General features: G+C 37.9%; 1 protein-coding gene across 1 annotated transcript in view; it reads right to left on the bottom strand.

Moving 5' to 3' along the window:
- Positions 1–2,994: 2,994 nt before the first annotated feature.
- Positions 2,995–27,701, bottom strand: part of Phf6 (PHD finger protein 6) — a 34,943-nt gene continuing 10,236 nt past the window's right edge. Inside the window, exons 4-10 of the mRNA XM_051178593.1 lie at positions 18,261–18,394; positions 17,990–18,033; positions 13,826–13,992; positions 13,551–13,694; positions 11,890–11,994; positions 8,799–8,932; positions 2,995–3,152 (exon numbers count right to left, since the gene is read on the bottom strand). Coding sequence (XP_051034550.1) covers positions 3,026–3,152; positions 8,799–8,932; positions 11,890–11,994; positions 13,551–13,694; positions 13,826–13,992; positions 17,990–18,033; positions 18,261–18,394 — 855 coding nt within the window. The 3' untranslated portion in view covers positions 2,995–3,025. The remainder of the gene's footprint in view (positions 3,153–8,798; positions 8,933–11,889; positions 11,995–13,550; positions 13,695–13,825; positions 13,993–17,989; positions 18,034–18,260; positions 18,395–27,701) is intronic.

Here is a 27,701-nt window from a genome sequence, read left to right as displayed (position 1 = left end):
GACTGCTGATCCTTGAAATGAAATTTACTTCAGGTGTGGGTTTTTAAACAATGAGATGAGAGTAAAACTCCCCCCTCCCCCCAGGAACTTATTAAAGTATAGAAACGCAAGTCTACCCTTCTACTCTAAAGAACATTTCCTACTAACATTTCTGGTAAGGCAATAAATGCTCCAGAATAATCTTCAATATACGCTTGCAAAGATTACATGTTTTAATATTAATAATGACAAAAAAGAATAAAACAAATAAAGAAAAACAAGAAAAATTTCAGGCTAAAATACGCATTGGACAGCAATGGCAGTATTTTTGGAAATGATGTAAATGCCATATAATTACCAAATAAGGTCATGCTTATTAAAACTACAGTTAAAGACTTAAGAGATGTACAGTAAATACACTGCTGAGGTCCATTTATCTAAATAGTAATACCACAATGTAATTACTAGCCAGGTGATGAAAATGCTACTTGGGAACATAAGTACTGTACAATTTTTACATTGTAAGGCACTTTTACTCAGCATAGAATGAAAACAGTAACAAAGAGTCAAAATATTGGAAGTTGACACCCAAACATGAGTTTTTAATGTGACTTCACTTTTAAATGAAGGTTATTTAGCCAATCACACCACAGTGAGAAAAACAGGTAGTCAGCCATTTATCTAACCAACCAAAAGGTAAAGTGCTTTTCTGGTGGCTAGAGGCAGAGAAAGGGCTGAAGAAACCCATACAAAGTCAAACATTTACTACATATCAAATTCATCAACTGACAGCTATAGTATTTGAAGTTCTTTATATAATTATTGACTGGCCATAATTACCCCTGGCACCTTCCATTTTTCTTTAAAAAATCATTACAGTAGTTGTTCAAAAATGAAGGAGCTCTATTTCTCCACGGGTAAGTTCTATGGCACACAATGTAAAAATTACCTAGACACAGTGATTTAAAGATTTAAAAAATAATGTTTTCAAGCTGTTGTAAGGAAATAAAGTACAGATCCTTTGGAAAAAGTCACATCGCTTGGTAAACAAACTGAGATCTGTCCTTGCACTTCAAGTCATGATGAACCTTGAAAATTAATCACATACACATCATGGCATATTAAGAGCAAAAGGAGAAGACGTACAAGGCAATCCACTACTAAAGCTAGTTTCCTTCTAAAGTAACAATAAAAGATGGTTAAAATAAAGCAAGCATTGAGTCCCTTGATTTAAGTTAATGTGTAAATACACACTTTAACAAATAAGATCTTAAGGGACTAGCAGTTTAAAAATGCCGTCAATAAGCACAGTGTAATTTTCCACCTGTTACATTTAAAAATGCTGTTCAACCAGCTGCAGAATAGATCAATGTACAGTCAAGTTAGTATGTTGTTTCTTATTTGCAAATCTGATTCCTTGTGGTAGGTTAACTAATAATTCAAAACTCAAAATCCCTACCTTTCGTACTGAGGTGCTATGGTAATATTAGGCAGACCACAACTAAGTTTTTTTTTTTTTTGGTTTTGCCATAAAGAAATATATAAATGTGCTTCAGCAGGTAAGTGGAAGAGTGTGCCACCAGCATGAGAAGCCAGTGGAGATCCTTTCTAAAAATCTGGTGATTAAGAAAACCTTTCCAAGCCCTAGGAGAAAGCAGGGCACAAATGCCTACTCATTATATAATCCAATGACTGAAAGCATTAAATAAAGTTTCTAAAACAGTGGTCACAAAATCAAAAATAAATACTGTTTAACTCATAGATGTTTTTTTTTTCCTTTTTCTTTTTTTCTTTCTTTTTTCTTTTTTTTTTTTTTTTTTTTTTTTTTTACTATATTAGCACATAATATCTCCTGATATACTTTGGGCTAATATGTGATGCATTCCACACAATAGGGCACTTGAGAGGAACTGGCTTCAGACATGGTGTCCAAAGACCTTAGCACATTGGTACCCTCTTTAACCTCAAAGAGGTTCAATTTGCTGCTGTCAGAAGTTATTTTGATCTTGATGGGATTCCATTATTTTTCCAGACCCTCACTGAACAGCACAGAAAGATATACTGTTAAGAGAATTTGGGCAGATGCACTAGAGCTCAGAACTTCTCATCACCAGTTGCCCAGAGTCCATGCTAACCAGTGAGAACAACTCTAAAAAGAACCATGGGGAGGCTTCAGCACCCTTCCCAGAAGAAACAATTAACATGTGCTGTCAAAGCCAAGACAAAAATAAGGTTCTTTTCATTTGTAGTTTTCATTGCTTGAGCATGAAAAAAAAAAAAAAAAAAAAAATCCACAAGTTACCAGGTGCTGCCACCGGAGGCGTGTTTGCATCTTGAAGTACAACTTGCTTCCGGTTTCCTTTGAGCATGGATCCACTACAAACTTAAAACACCCTAAATAGTAGAACTTTATTCAGTCCAGAAATACAGTTTACTTCATTCAAGGTCTGCTTTAACTGCTGACAGTATACACAGGGTTAATAGTGTTTCGATTGCTTCCCAGAAACTGCAAACTATAGCTACATAATATCGATATGTCATATTCGGCCGTCTAGTGAAGGCTCAGAAAACAAACAAGGTGTTTTTAGGCAGTTCAATAAAGATCTAAGACTCGGGCAGTAAAAAGTTACAAACCCTTTTTATTTTAGAAAAAAGTGAAAAAAAAAAAGCATAGGAGTTACAAATGTCTTATTCTCAGTTTTCTAACTCTCTCTGTCCCACGAACCTGTTTAAAAGAGAAAACATGTAAAAGATGATATAATCAACATAACATTATTGAAAAATAGGGATATCTTATTGATTCCATATTCTGACTATATTTACTGATAAAGTAGATAGTTTGTTTTTATGGTTCTAAAACTGAACAACTACACACACACACACACACACACACACACACACACCTGTGTAGGCCTATACAATCCTCATCATACTGGCTCCACACTCATAACTCAATACAATAGGATTAAAATTCATGCTGCACATCATCTTTCTGTTTCAGTGTGCATGGTATTGTGACAACAGCTCATCAAATCAACTTCCATACCTAGTTTCCATTAAGCTGCTGCTGGGTTAGTTGCTGATCAATGGCTACTCTTCCCCGGCTTTTACTTTCTCGTTCCTCATCTTCTTCATCTCGTTCATCATTTCCACTATGATTTTTACAATATAGTCTACAATGATGAAAGACAAACATCTCAAAATCTTTGGTCTAATGTTGATGAGAATATAATTAAATCACCATTAGCAGAGGCTAGTTCCCTTATAAAATAGGGGTTTCCTCATTAACACTTAGCACCATGAGATACACCACCAGGTAAAGGCACCTGAAGATAAGCCCACATGGTGGAAACAGACAATGGCCTCCCAAAAGTTGTACTCAGATCTACACTGTACACCATGCCACAATGTGTTTCCCAACAAAGAAATAAAATAAATGTAACAATTTTCTTTTAAAAAACACTTCTATAGACAGGATGGCTATTCGAGTTTGAGGCCAGCCTGGGTACCAGAGTGACATGCTGTCTTAAAACAATCCAAAACAAAATCCAAAAATTAACTTTCTGGTAAATAAATGAACTGACCAAATACTACAAGCTTATTTCAGGTACATAATTTACAATCATGTTTTGAGAAATAGTTTTAAAAATATTTATTTTGTATTTTTTCTTTGTGTGTATGTGCACACAGAAGCCAGAAAATGACACTGGATTCCCTCTCTCAAAGAGCAAAATGTGCTCTTAACCACTGAGCCTTCTCTCTGGTCAAAGGATGTATTAAAGGTGCAATGGCCTGTGCTTAATCTCAGGACCCACACGATGAAAGAACACAAATGAACGAACACAGGAACAAACAAACACACACACATACACATACACACACAGAGAGAGAGAGGCAGACAGAGATCTATTCTCTATATACTGTTACTTTCTGCTTATATTTCATGAGTCTCCCTCAAGCTTATCCAGTGACACTGCATCATGAACTTATTGCCTTTCCTACAATATCTGTATGAATCAGCTGTTTCCCCTGCATTGTACTTGGCTGTGTCTGTTCATCTACACTGACCCTTCCAACATCTTTTCATTTCATAATACTGACCTTTTAAAGTCCTGATCGGTACAGGCAGCTTGTCAGCTACACCAAACTGGACTTGTCTAGTGCCGTTTTATTTGGTTCTTTCACCTGGTATCATACAAACCAGGAATAAAAACTGCATTTCATCAGCTTCTCGTCCAGCTTTAGTCTATCAATCAGGATGTTCTTCTATAACTGATCCTGTCCTGTAATTTCCAATTGTCCCCCATCAAAGGTGCTATACTTAAATCATATGATTAAGACAGCAGTGACCAAGGCAGAGTTCATCCTTGTAAATGTAATTTATCCCTTAAAAACAAGGAAGTGGTTGCTGGAGTGATTTTTTTTTCCTTAAAATCATGCTGTGCTGTTCCAGCAAATATCAATTTGGGAAGATACACTGTATATATGAAATTCATGAAGCTTTTCAGAGAAAATAATTTAGGTGGCTTTTGATAATTAGCTGTGGAAGGGGGAATACAAGTCCAAGGCCTGACTAGACAACCTCGTGAGACCCTGGCTCAGGAAGAAGGAAGGAAAGAATAAAGGAAGGAAGGAAGGAAGGAAGGAAGGAAGGAAGGAAGGAAGGAAGGAAGATGGAATAGTGCCTTCTTGTGGTCATTAGAGAACAGAGGGTCCAGAAGGCAGAGGCCTGTAACTAGACCAATGACTCATTGCAGTGAATACTTGCAAGTAAACACATAGGGACTAAAGTCCTATGTGTGACTCACTGTGTCATACTGTGGCTTCCTTGATGAGACGCCCTCCCTTTCCTTTAAATTTGATTTTGTTTTTTTTTTTTGGGGGGGGGGAGAGTTGCAAGGACGGGATACAAAGGAACAGGGAAATGAATGGGATCAGGGTGCAAGATGTGAAACAATAAGATCTGAAATTCACGAAGAATCAATAAGAAGTTGTAAAATTGGTTATTTTTCACTAACATTTGGATAGAACAGAAGGTAAGGATGGGCTTGGAGTACTGGAATTGAATACAAGCTACATGGGTTTTTTCTTGGGGGGGGTTGAGGGGGCAGGGCCTCATTACGTAGCCAATGAGAACAATCAGTCCTAGAGGCAGACCAAGAACTCATGTAGCCTAAATGATACCAATACAATGAATCCAATTTAGGATTTGGGGGGGGGGGTTGTTTTGTATTTTTGAGACAGGGTTTTTCTGGGTAACAACTCTTGCTGTCCTGGAACTCACTCTGTAGACCAGGCTGGCTTCAAACTCATAGAGCTCCAATTGACTCAGCCTCCTGAGTGCTGGGATTCATAAAGGAGAGCCCCAACACCGCCCACCTCAATTTAGGATTATATGACCCAATCAGGCTTCAAACTCACTGTAGCTGCAGCTGCCCTAGAACTCCTGAGCACTGGGATTACAAGCACACAGCACTCTTGCAGCGTTTATCAATCCAGTTTTGTTCTTTCCCTTCATGTAAAACATTTAACAACTTTATGAAGAATTTGTCCTTTTCAAATATTGCACATTGGGACTGCAGCATGTATTCCGATTATTTTTCTTTTTTTCCTAATTATTTTTCAACCATGACTTCGGATATTAAGAAAGAGTGAGGTCTCTAGACAGTTCTACCACCTATTAAGATTCTTCCCCCAAACAGCCTCAATCTAACTTAAAACTCTGAACCAACTTAAAATTTACAGGAAATGTAGAGGGAAAAGGAAACACAAGTAACGAGAATCAGGGCAGTAAACAAACAAGTATCTGAATTAGGAATTTTTACAAGACAGCTTAGAGAGGTCCTTCTAGGGGAAGAGGAGGTCAAAAATGAAGTCAGGTGGGGATTGCCCATACTGTTTATTGTTCAAAATAAGAACCATTCTGCAATCTCCCTTCATTGGGTGGGGTGCTATCCTCACCCCTTTCTCCCACCCCCCCCTTGCCCGGGTTCCCTTGCCTTTTAAATTATAAAAGTCAGGGCTCAAAAAATGGCTGTTAAGGAAGAAAAGCCAAATTTAAGTGGTACAGATGCCATTTCATTCAGAAATATTCCTTTGCTTTACACCTGTTTGGATATTTCTCTTGAATTCAACAGATTATCTGCAACTGACATTGCAGGGATTTAAGCATGTTTAACTGTGAAAAGAACAAAAAACAATTTAAATTATCACGGCCAAATATTTTTTAGAGGTGGCCACTGAAACATGATTTTCTTCCATTTTTTTTGAGATAACAGCCTCACATGACTTTGAATTTGCTATGTAGCAGAATATACTTGAACTGCTGAACTCCTGCCTCCACATCCCAAGTGCTGTATACACACTTGTTGTTATGCTAAGATAGGGACTGAACTCAGTTTCATGCCTGCTAGGCAAGGTCTCCACCAGCTAAACCAACCCAGCACTGAAATATGACTTTCCTGATGGCTAAACAGTTAATATGAATGTCTAAAACAGGAACCAATAAAAAACCAATTAACCCATACAATGGAAAACCACACAACCATTAAAACTGCCGGTAGAATTGTTAACGTCTCAGATACAACAAATAAAAAAAGATTGTAACCAACTGCCTTCCACATCTGACATCTTTCCTCTGTGCGCCTTGTAGGTGAAAACAACTCAAAATCTTGTTAAAGCTGCGATTTTTCCTGTTACACAGGGCACACCAATTTATTATAGACAGAAATTATGCTGAATACTGCTAAGATAAAATTGTTAACATTTTTGCATTTGCTTAGCATTATATTGGTTTCTAGATTAATTTGGTGACTATGTATTTTTAATGCTAAGTCCTTCTATTGAGAAATGCAATATGCTGCACCTGAGTGCTTAGCAAAATGCAACTGTTTTTAAAATTGGTGAAAGTTGAGGGTGGGGGGGGGTTTTCCTTCACATTTTCAAAACCAATTAGTGGAATTGCCTTTTCGAAGGCATCTCATGTTGTTCAATCATACTGTGCTTTCATTAATTTTCCTGAGTTTAGACTTGATTCCTTTGCATTTTCTGGTAGACAATTATCAGTAACAAGAACTCATCATTGGTATTTATTGTACATTTTTGTTATGGTGCTAGGGATGAAACTTGGGGTCTTTTGAATGTTCTAGTCAAGTGTGCTACCACTGAGCTGTGCTTCAGCCCCTCTTTCTTTTCTTGTTGCAAGAGCTAACCCTCCAGAGCAGTTGAAGGTAATGTTGGTAGTTGGCACCTTTGTCTTGTTCCTAATCTGAATGAATACGTGTGTTCAGTCTAATTGTTCCATTAGGGAAGAGCATGAGCATCACCTCAAGTTTGATCCTCAATGCAGATCTACTGAGTTGAAACATCTCTGTAGGTTACAGACATAGACATTTCCAACCAGACCCAGTGAAAGCCTGGTAATTCTGAGACCCAACCGTGCATCAGGATCATTGTTCTTTCACTTCAACACTAAATAAACTACTTGTTTTCTCCTGGGCACCCTATTATGATTAACTTAGCAAAGGTGCCATTGAAACGATACTCACTCTAAGATTCAGAAATTGACACCCAAAGTTATAAAGTGGGCTTCCATCCTTTACCTGGAAGGTGGCAGCATGATTTTTCTTTATTCATTTATAATAGTTCACATGAACACTTATTTTCCAATTTTAAACATCGGGTTACAGAACTGGGATTATGTTTATAGTTTCTGTTGACTATACAAACACACACACACCCCGATGAGACAGCTGCAGCTTGTTGATTTGAATGGTTTGCTATTACAGTTAAGCAAGCCTTACACAATAAAATAAAGTTTTCCATTTCTTGCTATGTGTTAGATCTCTATATTAGTTATTTTTCCTGCATATTAAGCCTGTGGAAATGTTTCATAACTCTCAACGGCAAATCAAGTTTCAGGGATTCTTATCAAATTTATTCTCCATTTGGTGAAAGGAATGGAAGAACTATAGATACACAGGTAAGTGGAAGACCCATTACAAAAAGTGGTGTGCAATCCCAAGTTTCAGAATATAGTGTCTCCCTCTCTTGTGTGAAGACTGAAGCAGAACTTTATACACACACACACCAAGCAAGTACTTTAATCTGAGTACATCAGGTGGACCAGAAGCAAAAAGGAGACAAGTTTAATAAGCATGCTACTGTTGATGACCCAGAAGAAAACAGTTGATAATTTAGACTGGAGTGTAGTTTTGAAGACAGAAATCAAAAGATGTCCTGGCCAGATAATAAAGTATAGCATGGGAAGGCTAGACAAGGTGTACACACCTTTAATTTCAGCACTCATGAGGCAAATACATGTGAGTTTAAGGTCAAGGACTACCTTGTCTACAAAAAACAACCCTAGAATTTGTCTCAGTGCAAGAATACTTACTTGGGGTATGTACGCCAGAACACCTGTGTTGTGTTTACCTTTGTCTTTTACATCTCAGCTCCAGCAGTTTGGTTTTCTATTTTTAGCAAACTCTTAAACACTTCTTACCACAGGTTGCTTAGCTCTTTCATCTAGATTCTTGAGCACTGGCTTGTCTGGTCATTTAAATGGTAGGTAGAGTTGTTGGGACAGCCCAACAAACTAAGTTTCCTGAGGACCATTGTGAGCCTGACTGACTACTAGAGAATGACCAACACATACAGTCAGAGAAAAATGGTATCTGTAGTTCTGATTCCTGATATAATAGTGTCATTATTCTAAAATTGCCTGAATCAGCATCAAAGAACAGAGATTAAGAAAACTAGTGTTATCTTTCTAACATGTTAAAGAAAATAGAGCAAAATATAGACAATTGTCATCTTACTTGTAAATTCCTCGTGACATATTTTCAATGTATTTTGCTTTGTCTTGTACACCACAGTGGTAATGGTAGGTTTTAACACAAGCTTTTATTTCACATCCAATAGTAGCACCAGGCTGACTGCAAAGTGTACATTTCTGTTAAGAAAGGAAGACTCATTAGAAGTAGTAGCTCAAGGTTTAGGCAATTGTATTTACTCTATTATAAGCATATTTTATCCAAGTACTTCAGTTTATATAGAAACAACAGCCAGGAGCTGCTGAAATGACTCATTGTTTATGAGTACTTGCTACTCTTGCAGATGACTAAAGTCTACTTCCCAATAACCATGTTGCACAGCTCATACATGCCTGTAACTCCAGGTACCCACTGTCTTCTCCTGGCCTCCATGGGCACCCACATACATGTGTACATATAGGCAGACACACACACACTAAAAAATTAAGAAAATAGCAGCTATTTTCTACTAAAAATTTCACTAACACAGCAAACTTATATAGCATACAATCAAAGCTGTAACACCATATATGGTTGGACTGTAAATACAGCTGACACGCCTTAATTTTTGCCAAGCACAGAAGAATAATATTATGTATTTCAGTGGTTTGACTCCGTTTCCTTCCTGAAATCCGATCCTTTCCTATCACGATTGGAAAAAAGAATGAGAAAAACAGGAAAACAATCCCTTCATTAGGAGGCTCACTACTAAGTTTCCAGAATGACAAAGGGAGACAGACAGGGCTGAAAACTTTTCAAAACTTCTCAGCTTCTTCTAAATAATCAATAGTGAGATTAACAGGTGCCCACGGCAAAAGAGGGTTCACAGTGCAGTCAGTCTGACAAACAGGAGCTAGGCAGATTGTCTTTTCCCACAATGTTTCATAGCCCTTCTCCAGCAAACAGCTTACAAGTTTATTTAACTGCAGCTGGCCTTTTATTTTTGGAGTGGTGGGGGAGGATGATGATGGACTAATTTCTCTTAGAGTATCTATGGGGGATTGCTAGGTTAGCATTTACCCTAACCTTTAAAAGAGCCACACCATTCATTCACCAAGAGAACTGAACGTCTGTCCACACACTTATTTAGACCTTTGTAACACAGCACTGCTGCGTAAGAGGTGATTTAACAACCAAATGACCTGGGTCTAAGGAACAGATAACTGTCACATTTTAAAATAGGAAGTTCCACAAAGAGAAGGTCACTTCTGGTGAAGTTGGCCAAGGACCATAAACATCCAAAGCTGCCACATGAAAGACTGAAGGAGAACTTTACAAGAGACTGACTGTCCCCACCATGATGTACCCGAGAGGTAAACCAATGGATGATACAGTCCTTCTTGTGTAATACGGTTCCACGAGTTGAAACTGAATCTATTCATGCCCTTATGTGTAATTCCCAGTTTATTTCTTTTTTTAACAATTATTTTGTGTTATGAGTGTTCTGCCTATATGCATATTTGTATGTGCACCACATGCATGCCTAGCTCCCTTGGAAATGGAGTTAGACAGTTTGTGGGTGCAAATGCAGCCAGTACTCTGCTGAGCCAATGCTCTAGTCACTTAAGATTTATTTTTTAAATATTTTTAATATTATTTGTTTTTTATTTTTATTTTTGGGACAGGATTTCTCCATGTAGCTTTGGCTGTCCTGGAATTCAATTTGTAGACCAGCCTGGCCTCAAAATCGAGATCCACTTGCCTCTGTCTCCAGAATGCTGGGATTAAAGGGGTGTGTCACCACCGCCCAGCCATATTTTATTATATGTGTATGGCTGTTTTGTCTGCATGTCTTTCTATGCACCACATGCTGGCAGTGCCTGTGGAAGCCAGAAGAGGGTGTAGGGCTCCTACAATGGTACTTACAGATGGCTGTAAAACATCATGTGAGTGCTAAGAATTGAAACCAGTTTCATTGGAAGAATGGCAAGGGCTCTTAACCACTGAGTCATCTCTCTAGCCCCTTATTTAATTTTTCAAAAGATTTATTTTTAATCATGTATAGGTGGTATATCTCTGTGTGGAAATGTACACATGTGAGTCAAGATACCTGTAGAAATCAGAAGATGGTGTTGAATCCCCCTGGGCCTAGAGTTAATAGGGAGTTATGATCTGGGTGTTGGGAACCTAACTCAGGTCCTCTGAAAGAATAGTACATTCTCTTAACCCGAGCCATCTCTCTAGTCTCTGTAATTCCCATTTTAGATAGAAATATAGAGGATGAACAAACAAGTTTTAAAGCAAACAAATGTAGTGTGTGTTCTTCAACAAGTCAGAGAAAGTGAGATAGAGTAGGCTAGAGAGGTGGCTATGCAGTTAAGAGCACTAGTTGCTCTTCCAGAGGTTCAATTCCCAGCAACTACATGGTGGTTCACAACTGTCTTTAGCTCCAACACCATCTTCTGACCTCCATGAACACAGATACATATAAATACATGTAAACATGCATACACATAAAATCAAAAGACAAATGAGACAGAGATTGGGAAAAGAAAGCACAGATGTGTGGGGGTAGGGTGTGTGTGTGTATATGTGTGTGTGTATGTGTGTGTGTGTGTGTGTGTGTGTGTGTGTATATATATATATATATATGGGCTGGAGAGATAGCTCACAATATGTGTACCACTCTTACAGGGAATCTGTGTTTGATTCTAGCATCCACACTGTGGCTCACAACCTCCTGTAAAGCCAGCTGCAGGGAATCCAGATACACACACACACACACACACACACACACACACACACACACACACACACTCACAAATAAATGAAAGACTTCAAGCAGTAAGAATGAACAGCACAGGTGAAATAAGTTCCACAAATTTGGTACAAGCTTGTCTGAATTTTTTTCACAATAAAACTTGAAACAGGTTTGCATTCCACCGGCCCTCTAAGGTTGCGCTTTTTAAAGCTACTGGAAAAAAAAAAGCTTCTTAAAGCTATTTAAAACTATGACGTACTTTATATTAAATTTCTGTGTGACTGGATAAATATGGGATGTGCCCTAAATTTAAAGCAGAATCAACAGTATCATGACATAATGCAAACATATATATATATGCGCAAACATTTATATATATATATAAAAATCACAGACCATCCTTTTTCCTCGCTTAATCTCCTGAAGTACAGTTTTAATATCAAAATCTCCAAATTCTGCTCTTGATGTTGTCGTGAGCTGGACAGTACCAGAAGAAAACAACTACAAAAGAAAAATGTAAAACATAACCACTTAAAAATTTAAACAATACAGTAACAAATTGTTACAGTTCTGTAAACTCTCAGAGCAAAAGACTTTTCCCAAATAATCAAAATCAAGTATTTTAAATATTCTTGTGTCTCATTACAATATAAAACAAAATGGAAATAATTAAAAAAACAACTAAGAGTGCTAATTGAAGCTAAGATTAAATAGCCTCCTTTAAATACCAAAGGTTTCAATAATACCATCAGCCCTGTTTGCTCAACTATATAATATTCCCAGAAAGTTTTAAAAAATAGCTTCAACTGGCAAACTTCAACTAGCAATACAGATCAGAACCTTTTTTGATCATTTATTTTCAAAACATATATACATCTAAAAGCTACTCCATGGGAGTCGTTGGAGGAGACACATTTTGGAAAAGAAAATTCTGGGTAAATACAGTATACAGTCCAGTGCAGACTTATGTTTATTTGGGGCAGTGTTGTCTTAAACGTTTTATTATACTTCATATGTGAGTATGTGCCACTACTTGTTGTGGAGGTCCACGAACTTGCAGGAATCAGTTTTCTCTTTCTGCCAGTTTTCTCTTTCTGGGAGCAGCAAGTGACTTTACCTGCTGAGCCATTGCATAGGCTTGAATTTTGAGACAATGTCTCACTATGTATTCTAGGCTGGACTTGAACTAAAACTTGAAATGCTCTTTCTGTTTCAGCTTCCCAAGTACTGGGTTCACAGACTCGTGACTTCACATCTGGTAACAAGTTCTTATATAAATAAATGTTTAAAATTAATTGTGAGATGCGCAATTCAAAACAATCTATCTCAAAAGAGTAACCAGGCCAGCATATAAGGATGTAAAGACAGAATCTCTCTGGAGAATTTTAGAGTCTATTAGAGAAAACACAAACTCATAAACAACTACAATACAATATTGATTAGGTTATAAGTTGAAGCCCATTCATAATCATAAATGTTCTTATGATTATAAAGATGAAATTCTTATAGAGTATTTCAATGTGGTAGCTATAATTAGTATTACTTCAAATCCTGTTTTTTAAAAAATCTAAAGTATATGAAGATTTGGGGCTAGGTGGTGGTGGCTCACATTTTTAATCCCAGCACTCAGGAGACAGAGGCAGGTGGATCTCTGAATTTGAGGCTAAACTAGTCTACAGAGCATGTTCCAAGAAATCCGGGGCTACACAGAGAAACCTTATCTTGAAAAACTAAAAGATTTGGGAGCATAACATAGTACTTGTGATGCTTTATATTAATTGTCAACTTGGCACAATCTATAATCACCTTGTAGACAAATCTCTGGGCATGTCTTGTGAGGTAATTTCTACCTTAGGCTGAGATGGGGAGACATACCCTAAGTGTGGCTAGCCTAAACCTCTCCTTAAGTTGCTTTGGTCAGGTATTTTGTCTAAGCAATGAGGAAAGTAACTAATACTTCACTAGACAAAGTTCTAAATCAATGTTGAAAATAAAATTACTATATTAGATTACCAGCTAAAGGATTTTTTAAAAAGCACATTAAGAACCATGCCTACCATGCATTTATAATGTGCGGCTGCCTTCTTGGCATTAAATATATGCAACTTCCCTCTCGCTTCATTTTCTTCCTCCCCTACGTGGCAAAATCCACATTTGGGTCTGGTGTCATTAGGACTGCTCCTGTGTGGAGACCTATCTCGCTGTGAATATAAAAGGGAAAAAAAACCCACTTAATACAGATTCAAAGTTTATTTAACATTTCAAAGACACAGTTTAAATGAAACTATTCATGTTCCAACAAACAGGAGGAACCCACTGGTTTTCTACTTACATAGGAACTACTTTCCATTTCGTCTGTTCCATGGGAGGATGAAGATCTGGTGTCTTCCGCCAGCCCTTTAAAATTGGTTTTTCTTGGTCTTCCTTTGCGACTTTTCTTCTTAGTCTTAGGAGATGAGGGCTCCAGTTCGTGTTCATTAAAACTTTCTTCTAAGTCAGCTGCTCAAAAAAGAAACAAAAGTTTTACATGCATCAGCCTTCACAATCGGTACTACTTCCACCAGTCTCTGGGAACTGCGCTTCTCATTTGCATGAAATGGTCCCTAGAAACAGGGAGGCCTGGTCTGTGGTATATTAAAAAGAGCACAGTCCAATAGTGCCCATGTTTCATGTATAAACTGCCCACTAAGAATAGAAAAGGATGAGTTTAAGAACACTAGTCAATACCACACATAGCTAACACACTAGATGATGCAAAGAAGGAACAACAAGGACAATTTTACCAGTGTCAAGTCATGGGCTCTGTAAAAAGCCCAGTATCCACACCACTTAGCTCAGCCGTATCTTCTCCATCTTGGTCTTGTTAAAAGACAGTCCTTTTTAGAAAGTCAGTATAAGGCTTACAATGAGATACTTTAAAAAAACAACAACAACAAAAAAAAAAACCTCCTAGATGTAGCTCATCCTACCGATCTATAGATTACACTCTGCGCAGAAAGGATCTATAAAACTCATTTCCTCTCCTAGTTGCTCACACAGCAGGCTTTCTTTAGCACACAGCTCCTTTCTGTTCCAATCTGTCTTCATTCTAGCAAATTTCAACTGACCATATGTGCAATCCAACGAATACCTAGCCACTCAGTTCCCTTACCTTCAATGATGTCCTCCATCAAGCACCCAACTTCCCAAGTCACACCCAGATACCTCATTATCACCTAACATGCTTCTACCTCTAAAATCCCTTGACGTAACTTTGGGAAATGCATATTTGCTTTCCCTGCACCCATATGGTGGTTTGCAACTATCCACAACTTCAGTTCAAGGGGATTTAGAGCCACCTTCTGGCCTTCTCCATGGACACTAGGCAAGCATGCATATTATACAGAGATACATGCAGGCACACAAAATAAAAATACATACACTGTACAGAAGCCTGGCATTGGTGGCGCATGCCTTTGATCCCAGCACTTGGGAGGCAGAGGCAGGAGGATCTCTGCGAGTTTGAGGCAAGCCTGGTCTACAGAGCAAGTTTCAGTACAGGCTCTTAAACAATACAGAGAAACCCTGTCTAGAAAAACCACACCCACAAACAAAAACCAGTGTATATGAGATTATGCCTCAAGTTCTAGAATTAAAGTATAAACATACACTATATGCCAAGGAAACAAGAGGACCTGATATTCTATAGAAATATATCATGAACCCAAAAATTCAAGCCAATTTGAAGTTATTCATAAAGTATGAAATAGAATTACAACTTTCACTCAGCAACAAGAAGTCAAAATGAGAGTTGAATCCTGGGTTACACAGGATAGGAGAAAACCAACTCCAACAAGTTGGTCTCTCTCTCTTACACACACACATATGCTTGTACTAAATAAGTATATGTAAAATAAAATCATGTTTTAATTACCCTTACTACAGTCTGCACTGCAATGTCTTTTCTCTACCACTAGATGGTACTATTGGCTTCAGAAGCCCAGAAAATAAAATGGGAGCCAGTTATGTTAATTAGTATACATTAATCATCTTTAAGTATCTCAAGTATCCTGTCCCAGTATATTCATATACTTGTATTAATCAGATAATGGATCTTAATCCTCAGCTCTAAACATAGATGGCTACTCTCACCATAAAAGGGCACTGCATAAATACACTATTAAAATTTGAAGGAACAGAATAATAGGAAAGCTTCCTTACAATGGTTCTTTCTTCCCTTTTCATAGTGTTTGGGGTAGAAACCAGAGCATCATGCATACAAAGCAAGCCACCTGCCACTTACCAATGAGCTACACTGCCAGTCCCTACTCATAACCCCCCTTCACAAAAGACTTTTGATCCACTTCTAAAATTGCAAGAAGAAAAATAGGAAAATAGTTGTATGGGATTTCTAATAATTCTATCACCTCAAAAGCATTTTGTTCTTATTGTTTATCCAGTCTATTTCCAATGAGGCCAGAAGAGGGCACTAGATCCCCAGAGTTGGAGTCACAGACAGATGTAAGGTGCCTACTATGGATACTAGAAACCAAGCTTTAGTCCTCTAGAATAGCATCAAATCCTCTTACCCTCCAGAAATACTCTCCTTTAAAAAAAAAAAAAAAATCACAAAACAGACTTTTAAATATCCATTTATTTTATTTATGTACATGTGTGTGTCTGTTTATCTATATTCAATGCTGAGTTTATATTTAACTACTATTTTAACTATTTATGGAATATAGCATAATAACTCAATATATGGTTACAATGTGTGATGACCAAATCATAGTTAGCATGTGTATCTATTAAATCATTTGTTTCAAAAATTTAATTAACATGAACTATAATGAATATATCAATGCATGTTATCTGATGCCTGTAATTTTAACCAGCAATTTAAAGTATTTGTATTAATGTGGATGTCGGATATGAAAACAGTATGGTTTTCTACTATGAAGAAAAAGTATAATAGATCAGAAAGGGCAATTGGCTTTAATATTTATACAGTAAGTAGGTAGGTCGATTTTTCTAAAGATTTATTTTCATTGTGTGGTGTTATGTGGGTGTGTGGGTGTGGTTGTATGCAGGTGTACATGGAGGCCAGAGGCATCAGACCCTAGGAGCAGCCCTGCATGGCAGTTTGGAATCCATCTCAGATCTTTTTCAAGAAGGCTTTGTATCTTATCTAGCCAAGTCTTTAAAAAGATCAACTTCCAAAGCCAGCATGGTGGCGCACACCTTGAATCCCAGCACTTTTAGGTTGCAGGGCAGGCAGATCTGGCTACATAGTAGAAACCCTGTCTCAAAAGAATCAACTTCCTAAAATATCAGTATTTGATCCATTTTAATTTGAATAGAACAGTCTAAGAAGCTAATAAAAAATTTAAAGATTGAGTCCAAGCTAAATGAAAACATGAGTTAATTTGAGATTGAATCTAATCCATTTTATGCTGCTAGTAAATATATCAAAATCATCTGTTTGAAAAAGTTTGATCCAGGGCCAAGGAAGCTCAACAGTTAAAAGCACTAGCTGCTCTTCCAGAGGACCTAGGTTCGATTCCCAGAACCCACATGCCAGCTCACAATTGTCTGTAACTCCAGTTCCAAGGCATCAGATACCCTCCTCTAGCTTCCATGGTAATCAGACATGTTCATGGTGTACAGACATACCTGCAGGCAAAACACCTATACACTTAAAATAAAACAGAAAAAAAAAGTTTTGACCCAAGTCAGAATCTAACTTAAGAACTAACTTTCCCCTATTTTTAAAGACCAAATTCAAATTGGCTAACAATATATAAACATGACTAAACTAGTTTTGTAAATTTAAGTGGAAACAAAATAAGCTTCTATTTTTAAATATAGTTTCTTATAAAAATGTCTAATTTTTCTGGAAAAAGCATAGTAAATACCTATTTATTTCTCAGTGAGGGATGTGTTTTTAAATTCCCAGTCAATACACAAAATCTTGAATAATTCTAAATGTGTTTTTCCTTACATATACCTACTTATGTATGATAAAGTCTGACTTATTAAATTAGACACAGTAAGGCATTAGCAAAAACTAGTAATAAAACATAAATATATTATAATCAAAAGTAACTTAAAACTTGTTTATTTTTGCAAATGTCTACTTGACATTTCTGCATTATAACAGCCCAGAAGTAACTGAAATCATGGAAAGCAAAATCAAAAACACGATGTGTTAAAATTTTCTCAGAATGTATGCTGACCCAAAGTACATTCCTAATTCACATTGTATGTAACAGCTAATGGAAGCAAGAATTCCAATTATCACCCTTACAGAAACATGTCACCCTGACAAAAGCTTTCAATGTATACTTTATAAGATCTCTGGGGTAAAATATTTCTTTAAAAAATTAGCTCTTATTTACATTGGTTTGTTCTAGTGATGTCCCCAACTATAAACACATTTAATGATAAGACCTATCTTAAAGAGAACCAAAACTATTCACTCATATTTTAATTACTTCTTGAAATTAATGACACATACCTTCAGAATTATGTGCAGTTTTCTTGTGTTTTCGACAATAAACCCTGAGGGAGGAGAATACAAAATTATGAACTAAATTAAATTCATTTTTCAAATTAGAAAAATGAGCAGCACAAGCCACCCCATTCATAAACTGTTCTTAAGTTGTTTAACTATTACATGTCAAAATAGCCTTTACAGTGGCAATGAAATGCTCTGAATGAGAAAAAAAACTATCAAAGTCTGAAGGGAAGTATGATTGCTCTAAAACAAAGCAAACGGAATGAGTTACATGTAAATGCCTTGCGAAGGCTTCTCTCGGATCTGAGCTTTATCATGCAGTGCACAGTGGTAGTGGTATGTCCTGTGGCACGTTTTCACATCACAGCCAATTGTAGCTCCGGGACAATGGCACAAAGAACACATCTAAAGAAAAAACAACAAAACAATATTCAAAGATGAGTCTGCTAATACTGCCACAAACAGCTTAAGGGAATTCCAACTTCTGTCAGGAAAATAAACTGGTTATTGGAAAAAAAAAGTCCTAATTCATGTCATTTTTCTTATTTTGTCTCCTAAAAATAATTTGAATAAAATTATTCTGGTGGTATTTTCTCCACTGGTGAAAAACAAACAAACAAACAAAAAATAAACATAGGATGTTATAAATTTTATTTGTCTATGGTCAAGAAAACACCTGTAATACTGTAAATCATGAATCTGAGCTACATACAAATACCAGTTTAAAAAAAAAAGATAGACCTCTTTTGAAATCCAGAAACTACTGGACACTATTAGGAAAAATACCTCACGAGATTTTTTTCCTTAAAACACCCACTTAAATCAGTGAGAGAGCTGATGACACAGCTCAGTGACCACAAACCTACCACCAGTCCCTAGTGCCAGAAACGATTTTTTAATCAGATTTAATGACGATTAAGAAAAATTTAAATGAAAATCTTTGAGAAAAACTCCCCTATACTCCTTGGGAACCTGGTAAAATCAATTGGAAGCTAAGCCAGTAGAGAGGATAAAAGAATTTTAAAGTAGTTTTAATACTTTGAGCCAAGGATATTTTGTGATATAATTGATTATACTGTGAAAATAGGTCTGTCTGCTTCAATTTACTCTTACTTACCTTCTGCATTATGAATTCAAGCCAACAGAAGAAAAGACTCCTTCAACTCAATATATCTTACATTCTAAACTTATTAGACAGTAATTAACCAGCTCATGTGCTATATTTAGAAAACAATTCTTTTTTTAAAAAGTCCATAACAATTGTTATTAATGGTTTCGATTCACAAAACACAGTGTACTGTACCCAGTGGACTTTTAATGTGCCACCTCCTAAGCTGTAAATGCCATATCAAAATGAATCACAGTAAGGTAAAAACAAAACCTTCTCTTTGTTTCCTGGTTGCCACATACTGTGCTCTAAACTCAGTCCTCAGGGGACCAAGGCAAAAGGATGGAGTTTCCAGCCAGCCTGGGCTACATTTACTGAGACTCTTGTCTCCAAAAACCAAACCCAAGATCAAAAAAAAAAAAAAAACACTGATAATTCTAATATTTGGACTTGGTCCCTAAGCAATACTGATATGGTAACAGACTAACATAAATTCCAATAAGGTCCCTAAGCAATACTGATATGGTAACAGACTAACATAAATTCCAATAAAATTTCTCACATTTCTCACAGGAAATAAAACAGTCAAACTCATTTATGCTATCATTTTTAAAATAGTCATGTAAGTAAAAAATAAATACTCTCAATGTAGGTACTTCCCAGAAAACACAAGGGGCACTATCTACTATTAATACCCAAGAAATAACCCACTTCTTCAAATGAGTACCGAAACTCCAAGTAATTACCATGAAAAGAAACGCCAAGTAATTACCATAAAAAGAATAGTGTGCTGATGGGGTTACAGAGCAATTTGCCTAGCATGAGGCCCTAGGTTCCACCTCCAGCACCACCCAAAGTAGGATGAGAAATACCACCTTTATAAAGTTCAGATCCACTGTCCTAGTAATTGCACTTCTTTATATTTACTGAAAATATTATCAAGCATACACAATTTATGTTCAAGCACATTCAGTGAAGAATTATTTTGAACAGTCCCAATTATAAAACAATTGAAACACATTTAAATAAATTACAGAACATTCATATGAAGGAATATTTTATTGCTGCTCCCTTTTCTTTCAGAGAGCATCTCATGTTGTAGCCTAAGTTGGACTCAGATTTGTGATCAGCAGTCTCAAACTACTAAGTACTGGAATCATAGGCATGTCTAGCATACACAGCTTCAAAGTAATGGATCTATATGTGTTAAGTGAGTAAAGGATACAAAACTATGCTAATTTCAATCTCAATTTATTTCTAGTATATAGTCTTTGAAAATGTGTAGAAACTAGGTGGTGGTGGTACATGGTTAATCCCAGTAACTGATAGGCAGAAGAAGGTGGATTTCTGAATTTGAGGCCAGCCTGGTCTACAGAGGGAGTTCCCAGGACTGCCAGGGCTACACAGAAAATACAGAAAGAAAAGAAAAGCAAGAGGGGAGGGGAAGGGAGAGGAGGGGAGGGAAGAAGAGAAGTTAGAAGTAAATATAGCAAAATGCTGGGTTGCTATCTTTGAATGGTTTTAACTCTCCATATTTTCTGATTTTTCTACGATATTCAAAGTATTTTGTTATGTAGAAAGTATTTTTTAAAAGTATGAGTAATAGTGTAGTCAATGCATTCATTGCTTGTCTATCACCTAGCAATGCAAAGGAGCTGGCAGTGGTGACACAGGCCTTTAATACCAGCAGAGGCAGAGGGATCTTTGTGAGTTCGAGGACAGCCAGGTCTACAAAGCAAGTTCCAGGACAGGCACCAAAGGTACACAGAAACCCTGTCTTGAAACAAACAAATTAACAAAATGGAAAGGAAACCAAAGTATACCAGTATTGGGGGGGGCTACAAATTCAGATATGTCCAAAATAAGTAGTGTAAGCTGCTATAACAGAAACCAATTTCATCAATAACCGACTACAGCAACGTAGGAAGATCACGTTTTAAAGCAATCAAAAGCTTATTTTGTTGTCATTTACATTCAATGAAGAATAGGACACAATATCAACAAAAACATTTTAGAGGAGAAACTACTTATCAAGATAAGAACTAGAATTTCTTTGAGGTTTTGGATTTGGGGGAGAGAATATCTGCTTAACAGTTTAAATGATTAATTTTCCTTATTTTTTTTTTAATGTGTATGGGTGTTTGTGTTCCCATGGATGCCAGAAGAGGGCATCAGATACCTTGGAACTGGAGTGACACATTTGTGAGCCACCTGTGTTGGGAATTAAATCCTGGTTCTCTGGAAGAACAATGTTCATTACCACTGAAACATCTCTCCATTCACTTGTTTTACTTTTTGAGATAAGGTCCCACTATGTAGCCCAGTCTAGCCATCAACTGGCAACCCTGCTGTGCCAAACTCCCAAATGCCAGGGTCTTAGGTATGCACTCTTATGCCTGTCACTGTGTTGTCCTAATCATCTATGCTATAACCCAACACCTGCAACAATTGCTTTTCCCTGAACTCCTATGGGACAGGATATATACCAGCTTCACTTTAGTTCTTACAATTCTGTTCCCATATATATATATATATATATTTTATGTAAATGGATAGATTTTACCTACCCATCCCTTCTACATTATTATTATTATTATTATTATTATTATTTTGTAACTGTAGAGAGGACCCTAGGTCTTTGTGTGTGGTAGGCAAGGAGTCTTCAACTGAAAACTAAGAGAGTGCTTAATAAATATGGTGATTTTGTTAATTCTCTTATTGAAGACTGGAACATCTCTCTCTCTCACACACACACACACACACACACACACACCTTAAAAATGGAAAACTTTACCTATTTATGTTCAGGTGCTTCTGAAAATAATAATGAGCTGGATGTAGGAATATACCATAAAACAGAACTCTGGAAACAGGCAATTTCAAATTTGATGGCAGCTAGAGCTCAGTGTTAGTCTTGGCTACATTAGTTGAAACTGTTACTCAGAAACAGTGGCTAGAGAGATGGTTCCCTGGATAAGAGCACTTGTTGCTCTTGCAGTGGGCCCAGGTTCAGTTTTTAGGACCAACACAGTGGGGTCACAAAAATCTTTACCTCCACTTTTGGGATATCCAACACCCTCTTCTTATCTATGAGGGCACTGCACAACACATGTACAACAGTCACACACATTAAAACAAACAAAACACACAGAAAAGATCTTACAAACTGTATGATCCAGGACGGGAAAAAGTGAACTTGAGGACAATTCAGTGAAAAGAACACAGAATTTAGGGAGGAACAAGATTGAGAGCTCAGAGATAAATATAATTAAAGAAGCCAGGAAAGAAGATAGGTGGGTAGAGCCATTTCTGAAAGGCTATGGCAAATGGAAACGAAAGAGAGGCCTTTTCTTGGAAAAAAAAATTAGGAAGGAAGAGAGAGCCACTGTCCTTTTGGGGGGACCTGGCTGCTGATAGGTTTCCCATAGCCCAATGGCTGTCCTGAAACACACGCACATATAGCCTGCAATAATTGGACTCCAGGGGGCTAGTAATAAAAGAAAAAGGACATGACATTAGCAGGGTGACAAGGTGAGGGACCTTAGGAGGAGCTGGATGGAGGTAATGATCAATTTCATAAATTTATGAAATTTTCAAAGCCTGAAGAAAAATTAATTTAAAAGAGGGATGGGCATGATGGTACATGCCTTTAATCTAAGCACCAGGGAAGAAGAAGCAGGGGCAGGCAGGTGTCTACAAGTTCCAAGCCAGCTAGGGTTACAAAATGAGACTCTGTCTCAACAAACAAACAAAAAGACCCCATCATCTTCAGCATCAACATCACACCAAGGTATGCCAGATGGACCCTAGCACTTGTACCCAGTAACTGCCTTATTACAGAAAACATTTGCTCAGCAATTTGCCACAGTCTTTTCCACAATTTGTCCTCCAAAAAAAGACTGTCAGCTGTCATATTAATCATGATTTCCCTGTATCCCTGGCACCTTCAAATGTGGCAAACTTAAGCTAATATGACAGGAACATGTTTTTCAAGAACAACGGTGTCCTTTCCCTGCTCAAAAAAGGGGGCTGACCTACCTAGCAAATATTCTCTTGGGAGCTAATTTTCTTTCCCTCAATGTGAGCATACATGTTAATTGTCAGCTTATTCTGCTTGCAACTTACGCCATGCTCTTGTTTTCAAAAGGCAAACACACTGTCAATGACACACACTGCTTTTCTTTTCCCTTCTCTTCAGCTTGCCCCTGGAAGACCTGATAACCCTCAACTATGCATGTTCATACTCAAAGTCGCAGGGTTTGGGAAAGGAGGCCCTGTCCTATCACAGGCAGTTGCACATCCTTTCCACAGTATGGTCAGAGGCCATGGTAACAGCCAGTTACCATGCTATGCTAACATGGGTTAAGCTGTACCACAGAAACGAGCCTCAAGGAGTTGACCCAGAGAGGAGAGACGAAGCAAGTCATGCATGAGAGGACACACGAAGAACGCAAAAGGGTAAGGTTTAGCTGGGCTGCCATAGGGAGCAGAAAGAGGGGCATACCTGTGCTTCAGTCAACAGAACAAGGCCAAGAGTGAACCTGAGTCTCTACAAAGTCTTAAGGATCAAGAGGGAAAAGAATGTTTTCTCAGTAGCTGTGGGGAGGAAAATGAAAATGAAGCTGCCAACTTCATGAATAGGCAGGATAAAAGCTTGTGAAAAAGCTAGAATCCAGTGGCTACATAGAAACCCTTATAGCACAGTTCCATATAAGAGCTCGACTGTAGCCAAGGAACTCCCGGCACAGCCACATTCACAGTGGAGCAATAAGGTTAACAGCGTTAGGGACACTGGCTTCAGAAAACTGCTTGGAATGCAGAAAAGCCATGGCCCTGAGCCTGTAAGGCAGAGACAAAAATCACCAAAAGCACCTGAAGAAAAGGACACTGTACCTAGGATATTTTCACAGGAGACCAGCTCACCTTACAGTGGCCTGGCTTCCTTTTACTGCAAGAGCACTAGGGCTGTACTGTTGGGGCAAATACTCAGAGATGCCTCAATAATGGCACATATCTCCAGGGCCATAGTTTAAAATAATACCTCACATATCTAACACAGACAAGCGTAGCCTCTGTCCTACCTAGATAGTTGACACTGACCAAATTACTTGTTAAAATTTGTGTTTGTTCGTTTGTTTTTGTTTTTAGAGACAGGGTTTTTCTGTGTAGCTTTGGAACCTATCCTGGAACTAGCTCTGTAAACCAGGCTGGCCTCCAACTCACAGAAAAAAAAAAATGAAAGATTTAAAAATGGCTGGGTGTTGGAAGCACATACCTTTAGTCCCAGCACTCAGGAGGAAGAGGCAGGCGAATCTCTGTGAGTTCGAGGCCAGCCTGGTCTACAGAACTAGTTCCAAGTTAGGCTCCCGAGCAATACAGAGAAACCCTGTTTCAGAAAAACAAACAAAAACAAAAAATAAAACAAAACAAAAAGATTTAAGAATGCCACCACCAGGGATCACACAATTTTGAGTTCAGGCCACACCCTCCAGATTCTCTGACCACAGCATTGAAAGTTTCTTTTCTCCCTCTGTCTACTGAAAAGTTCAGACATTTTGTACCTACAGACCTTTTTGTTTAGATTCTTCACAGCTATGGGTCTTCGCAGCTGAGAGTACTGTGAACTGCCAGGCTACTTGCTATATTTAATCTGTGAAGAATGCCAAAAACATAGCCACACTCAAGTAAGCACCAACACAGTCCCCTACAGCCCAGAGAAATGAACTGACATTACTGCTCATTTGTTTTTGCAGTTCTAAGGATAGAACCCAGGGCCTTGAACATGCTTTGCAAACAATCTACCACTGAGCCACACCTCCTCATGTCTGGTGTTTTGTTTCTTCTCCATTAGCAAACACAAATGAGAATTAAATGACATAAAGTTACAGTGTTCTCAATGATAAAAAAAGTACTTAAATGAAGGCAAAGACTGTATTTAAATAAATGCATTTCCATAATAGCCAACGACAAAGTTTTCTCCAACACTGCTTATTCCTCTTCATCACCCCAAATGTTAAAGTTCAGTTTAATATAAATATCTGGTAAAATATCTACAGACATTAAAATTAACCTGTATGCCATAGTTGGCTTTTTAAAAGAATTCCCACTAGTATGAATACATTCATAATGCATATACATATAGTTACAGAGATGAAGTGAAAAATCTTCATGATGAAAATTTACCTCTTTTCCTCTCCAAATACCCTAAGGCAGAATTCCTGGGAGCCCAGCATTGTCTGCTTCTTGTTTTTGTAAATGACACTTAATTGGAGGACAGCCATAACCAATTTTTGTCTGTATTGTCTTTGATTACAATTAAGCCCACATAGCTGGGGGTGGGGGAAAGCTTCACAAACTCATTATCTCTTTTTTTTTTTAACAGAAAAAGTTTGCCTTGTGGCAGACACCTGTGCTCCTAGCACTCAGGAGGTTGAGACAGGAGAACTACAAGTTCAAAACCAGCCTGAACTATATTGTAAGACCCTAGTTTCTAATAAGTCAAAGTGTGCCTATCTGAAAACCACCCCGTTTCTGATTTACTGAAGCTGGTGAGGGGCCACTGTTATAAGAACTTAGGTAGCATCAACGGTCACCCCAATACATGCTGCTTCTCTTTGCAAAAACCAAGTAGGGGCATCTTGCCCGCATTCAGCCCTTACAAAATGCTAAACAAGAGGCACACACTACTTCAGCAGCCCTGGCATGATGCACTCTTAATATTTTCAAGCACTTTTCCCTGAAACCCCTTCCTTCCACCTTTGACTTTCATAGTATCATTCCCCTGGTGAACACGTTTCAAAAGACCACCCTTTTGTGAGAAAAGATTTTACTCTGTACCCAAGCTAGCCTGGAACTCACATCCTCCTCCTGACTCAGCTTCCTGAATGCTGGAATTACAGATGCAGGTCACCATACAGGCTCAGAAGTCATTTTCCATGCAGTCTTCTAACTTCTCAGCTATGGTCGACTTTCCCAGCTCTCCTGTAGCAAATTCTTTTGTTTGTTTATTTTTCGAAACAAGCTTTCTCTGTGTAGTCAGGATGTCCTGGAACTCACTCAGTAGACCAGGCTGGCTTTGAACTCAGAGATCTTCCTGCCTCCACATCCCAAGTGCTGGGATTAAAGTTATGTGCCACCACCACCACCAGGTGCATTCTTTACTTCTAAGGGTAATTTATTTCATGTCTATATCCAAAGTATCTAGTTTTTAGTAGGCTCTTTGAATATTTGAGAAACACATACAAAGATAAAATCTAAGGTTTACCTGACAAATATAATGCTCTAGAATACAACAAAAATAATACCCCACTGGGTAAATGAAGGCTGAAGAGATAGGAAAATCAACATATTTGAGTAATATGCATAGTTTTCCACAATAGTGAAGAAATAAGCAGGCTATTTTTTTTTTCACCTAGTTCATTCTACTCCCCTTCCAAATGGCCAAAGCCTCAAACACAACAATGATTAACCAAATCTGAACGTTTGTTATGCCAGGACTTCCAGTTCAAACCTAGCCCCTTATTAAAGGCTTCCCACTTTCTCTAATCCAAGCCCATTCATTCCTTTTTGACATGCAATGACTGATAAGTGCCCAATTCCTTATTAGAATAGTAGAAAGCACAAAGAAGATTTAAAACACTGTGCCAAATATTTCCAAGTACTAGGACCATGGGACACTATGCTAGGCAAAGAGAACATAGTCTCAACTCTCTTGGAGCCCACAGTTCACCATGGAAGAAGTCTGCTATATGGCAGAGACAGGCATGAATTTGAGCTGGGCCACACAAAAAGAACTTTTGTGAAACAGCAGTGAAAGAACTATCTGAAAACCTAAGAAAGGACAGAGGAAGCTGGGGAAGGTAAATTAAGACAGGGTCTCTCTATGTCATGCCAATGTCTCTGGATAGCTTTGAGAGTAACGTTAGCTTTTTTAAAAATTAAATGTGGGCCAGGCAGTGGTGGTGCATGCTTTTAATCCAAGCACTCACTCAGAAGGCAGAGGCATAAAGATCTTTTTGAGTTCTAGGCCAGCCTGGTCTACAGAGTAAGTTCTAGGACGGCCAAGGCTTACACAAAGAAACCGTCTTGAAAACCAAATAAATGAATGAATGAGTAAATAAATAAATGTGGGTGCATGTGGTATGCATGCGTGCAGATATGTGCATACACATATACAGGTTAATGTCAGCAGACAACTTGTAGGACTGACTGGTTCTCATCTTCCACCATGAGGTCCCTGGGGATCGAGCTCAGGTTATGAGACTTGGTAGCAAGCACCTTTACCAGCGCTAAACCGTCTCCCAAGCCTGGTAGTAGCTGTTCAAAGGAGTTAAGTGCCAGTGGTATGTTTACTAGAAAATGAGACGATGAAAGCTTGATACAGGGTAGCATTAAGAAAGAAAAGACAAACTCTACTTAGAAATAGAATCTACACAACAGATGTGGAAGGAAGGCATGAAGAGGGTTTCAGAAAGAGAATCAGATTTCAGGGTGGAAGGTTATAAATACTGGTTTAGACAGGTTGAGTTTAAGATGCCTGCAGGATATCTACACAGAGCAGGCAAGTAAATTGCAATCATTATACTTCATTCTCCACAGTGCCTA

The sequence above is a fragment of the Phodopus roborovskii genome, unplaced genomic scaffold, assembly GCF_943737965.1.
Source record: "Phodopus roborovskii unplaced genomic scaffold, PHOROB, whole genome shotgun sequence".
Taxonomy (NCBI): Eukaryota; Metazoa; Chordata; class Mammalia; order Rodentia; family Cricetidae; genus Phodopus; species Phodopus roborovskii.
This window is presented reverse-complemented; position numbering and strand designations above follow the sequence as displayed.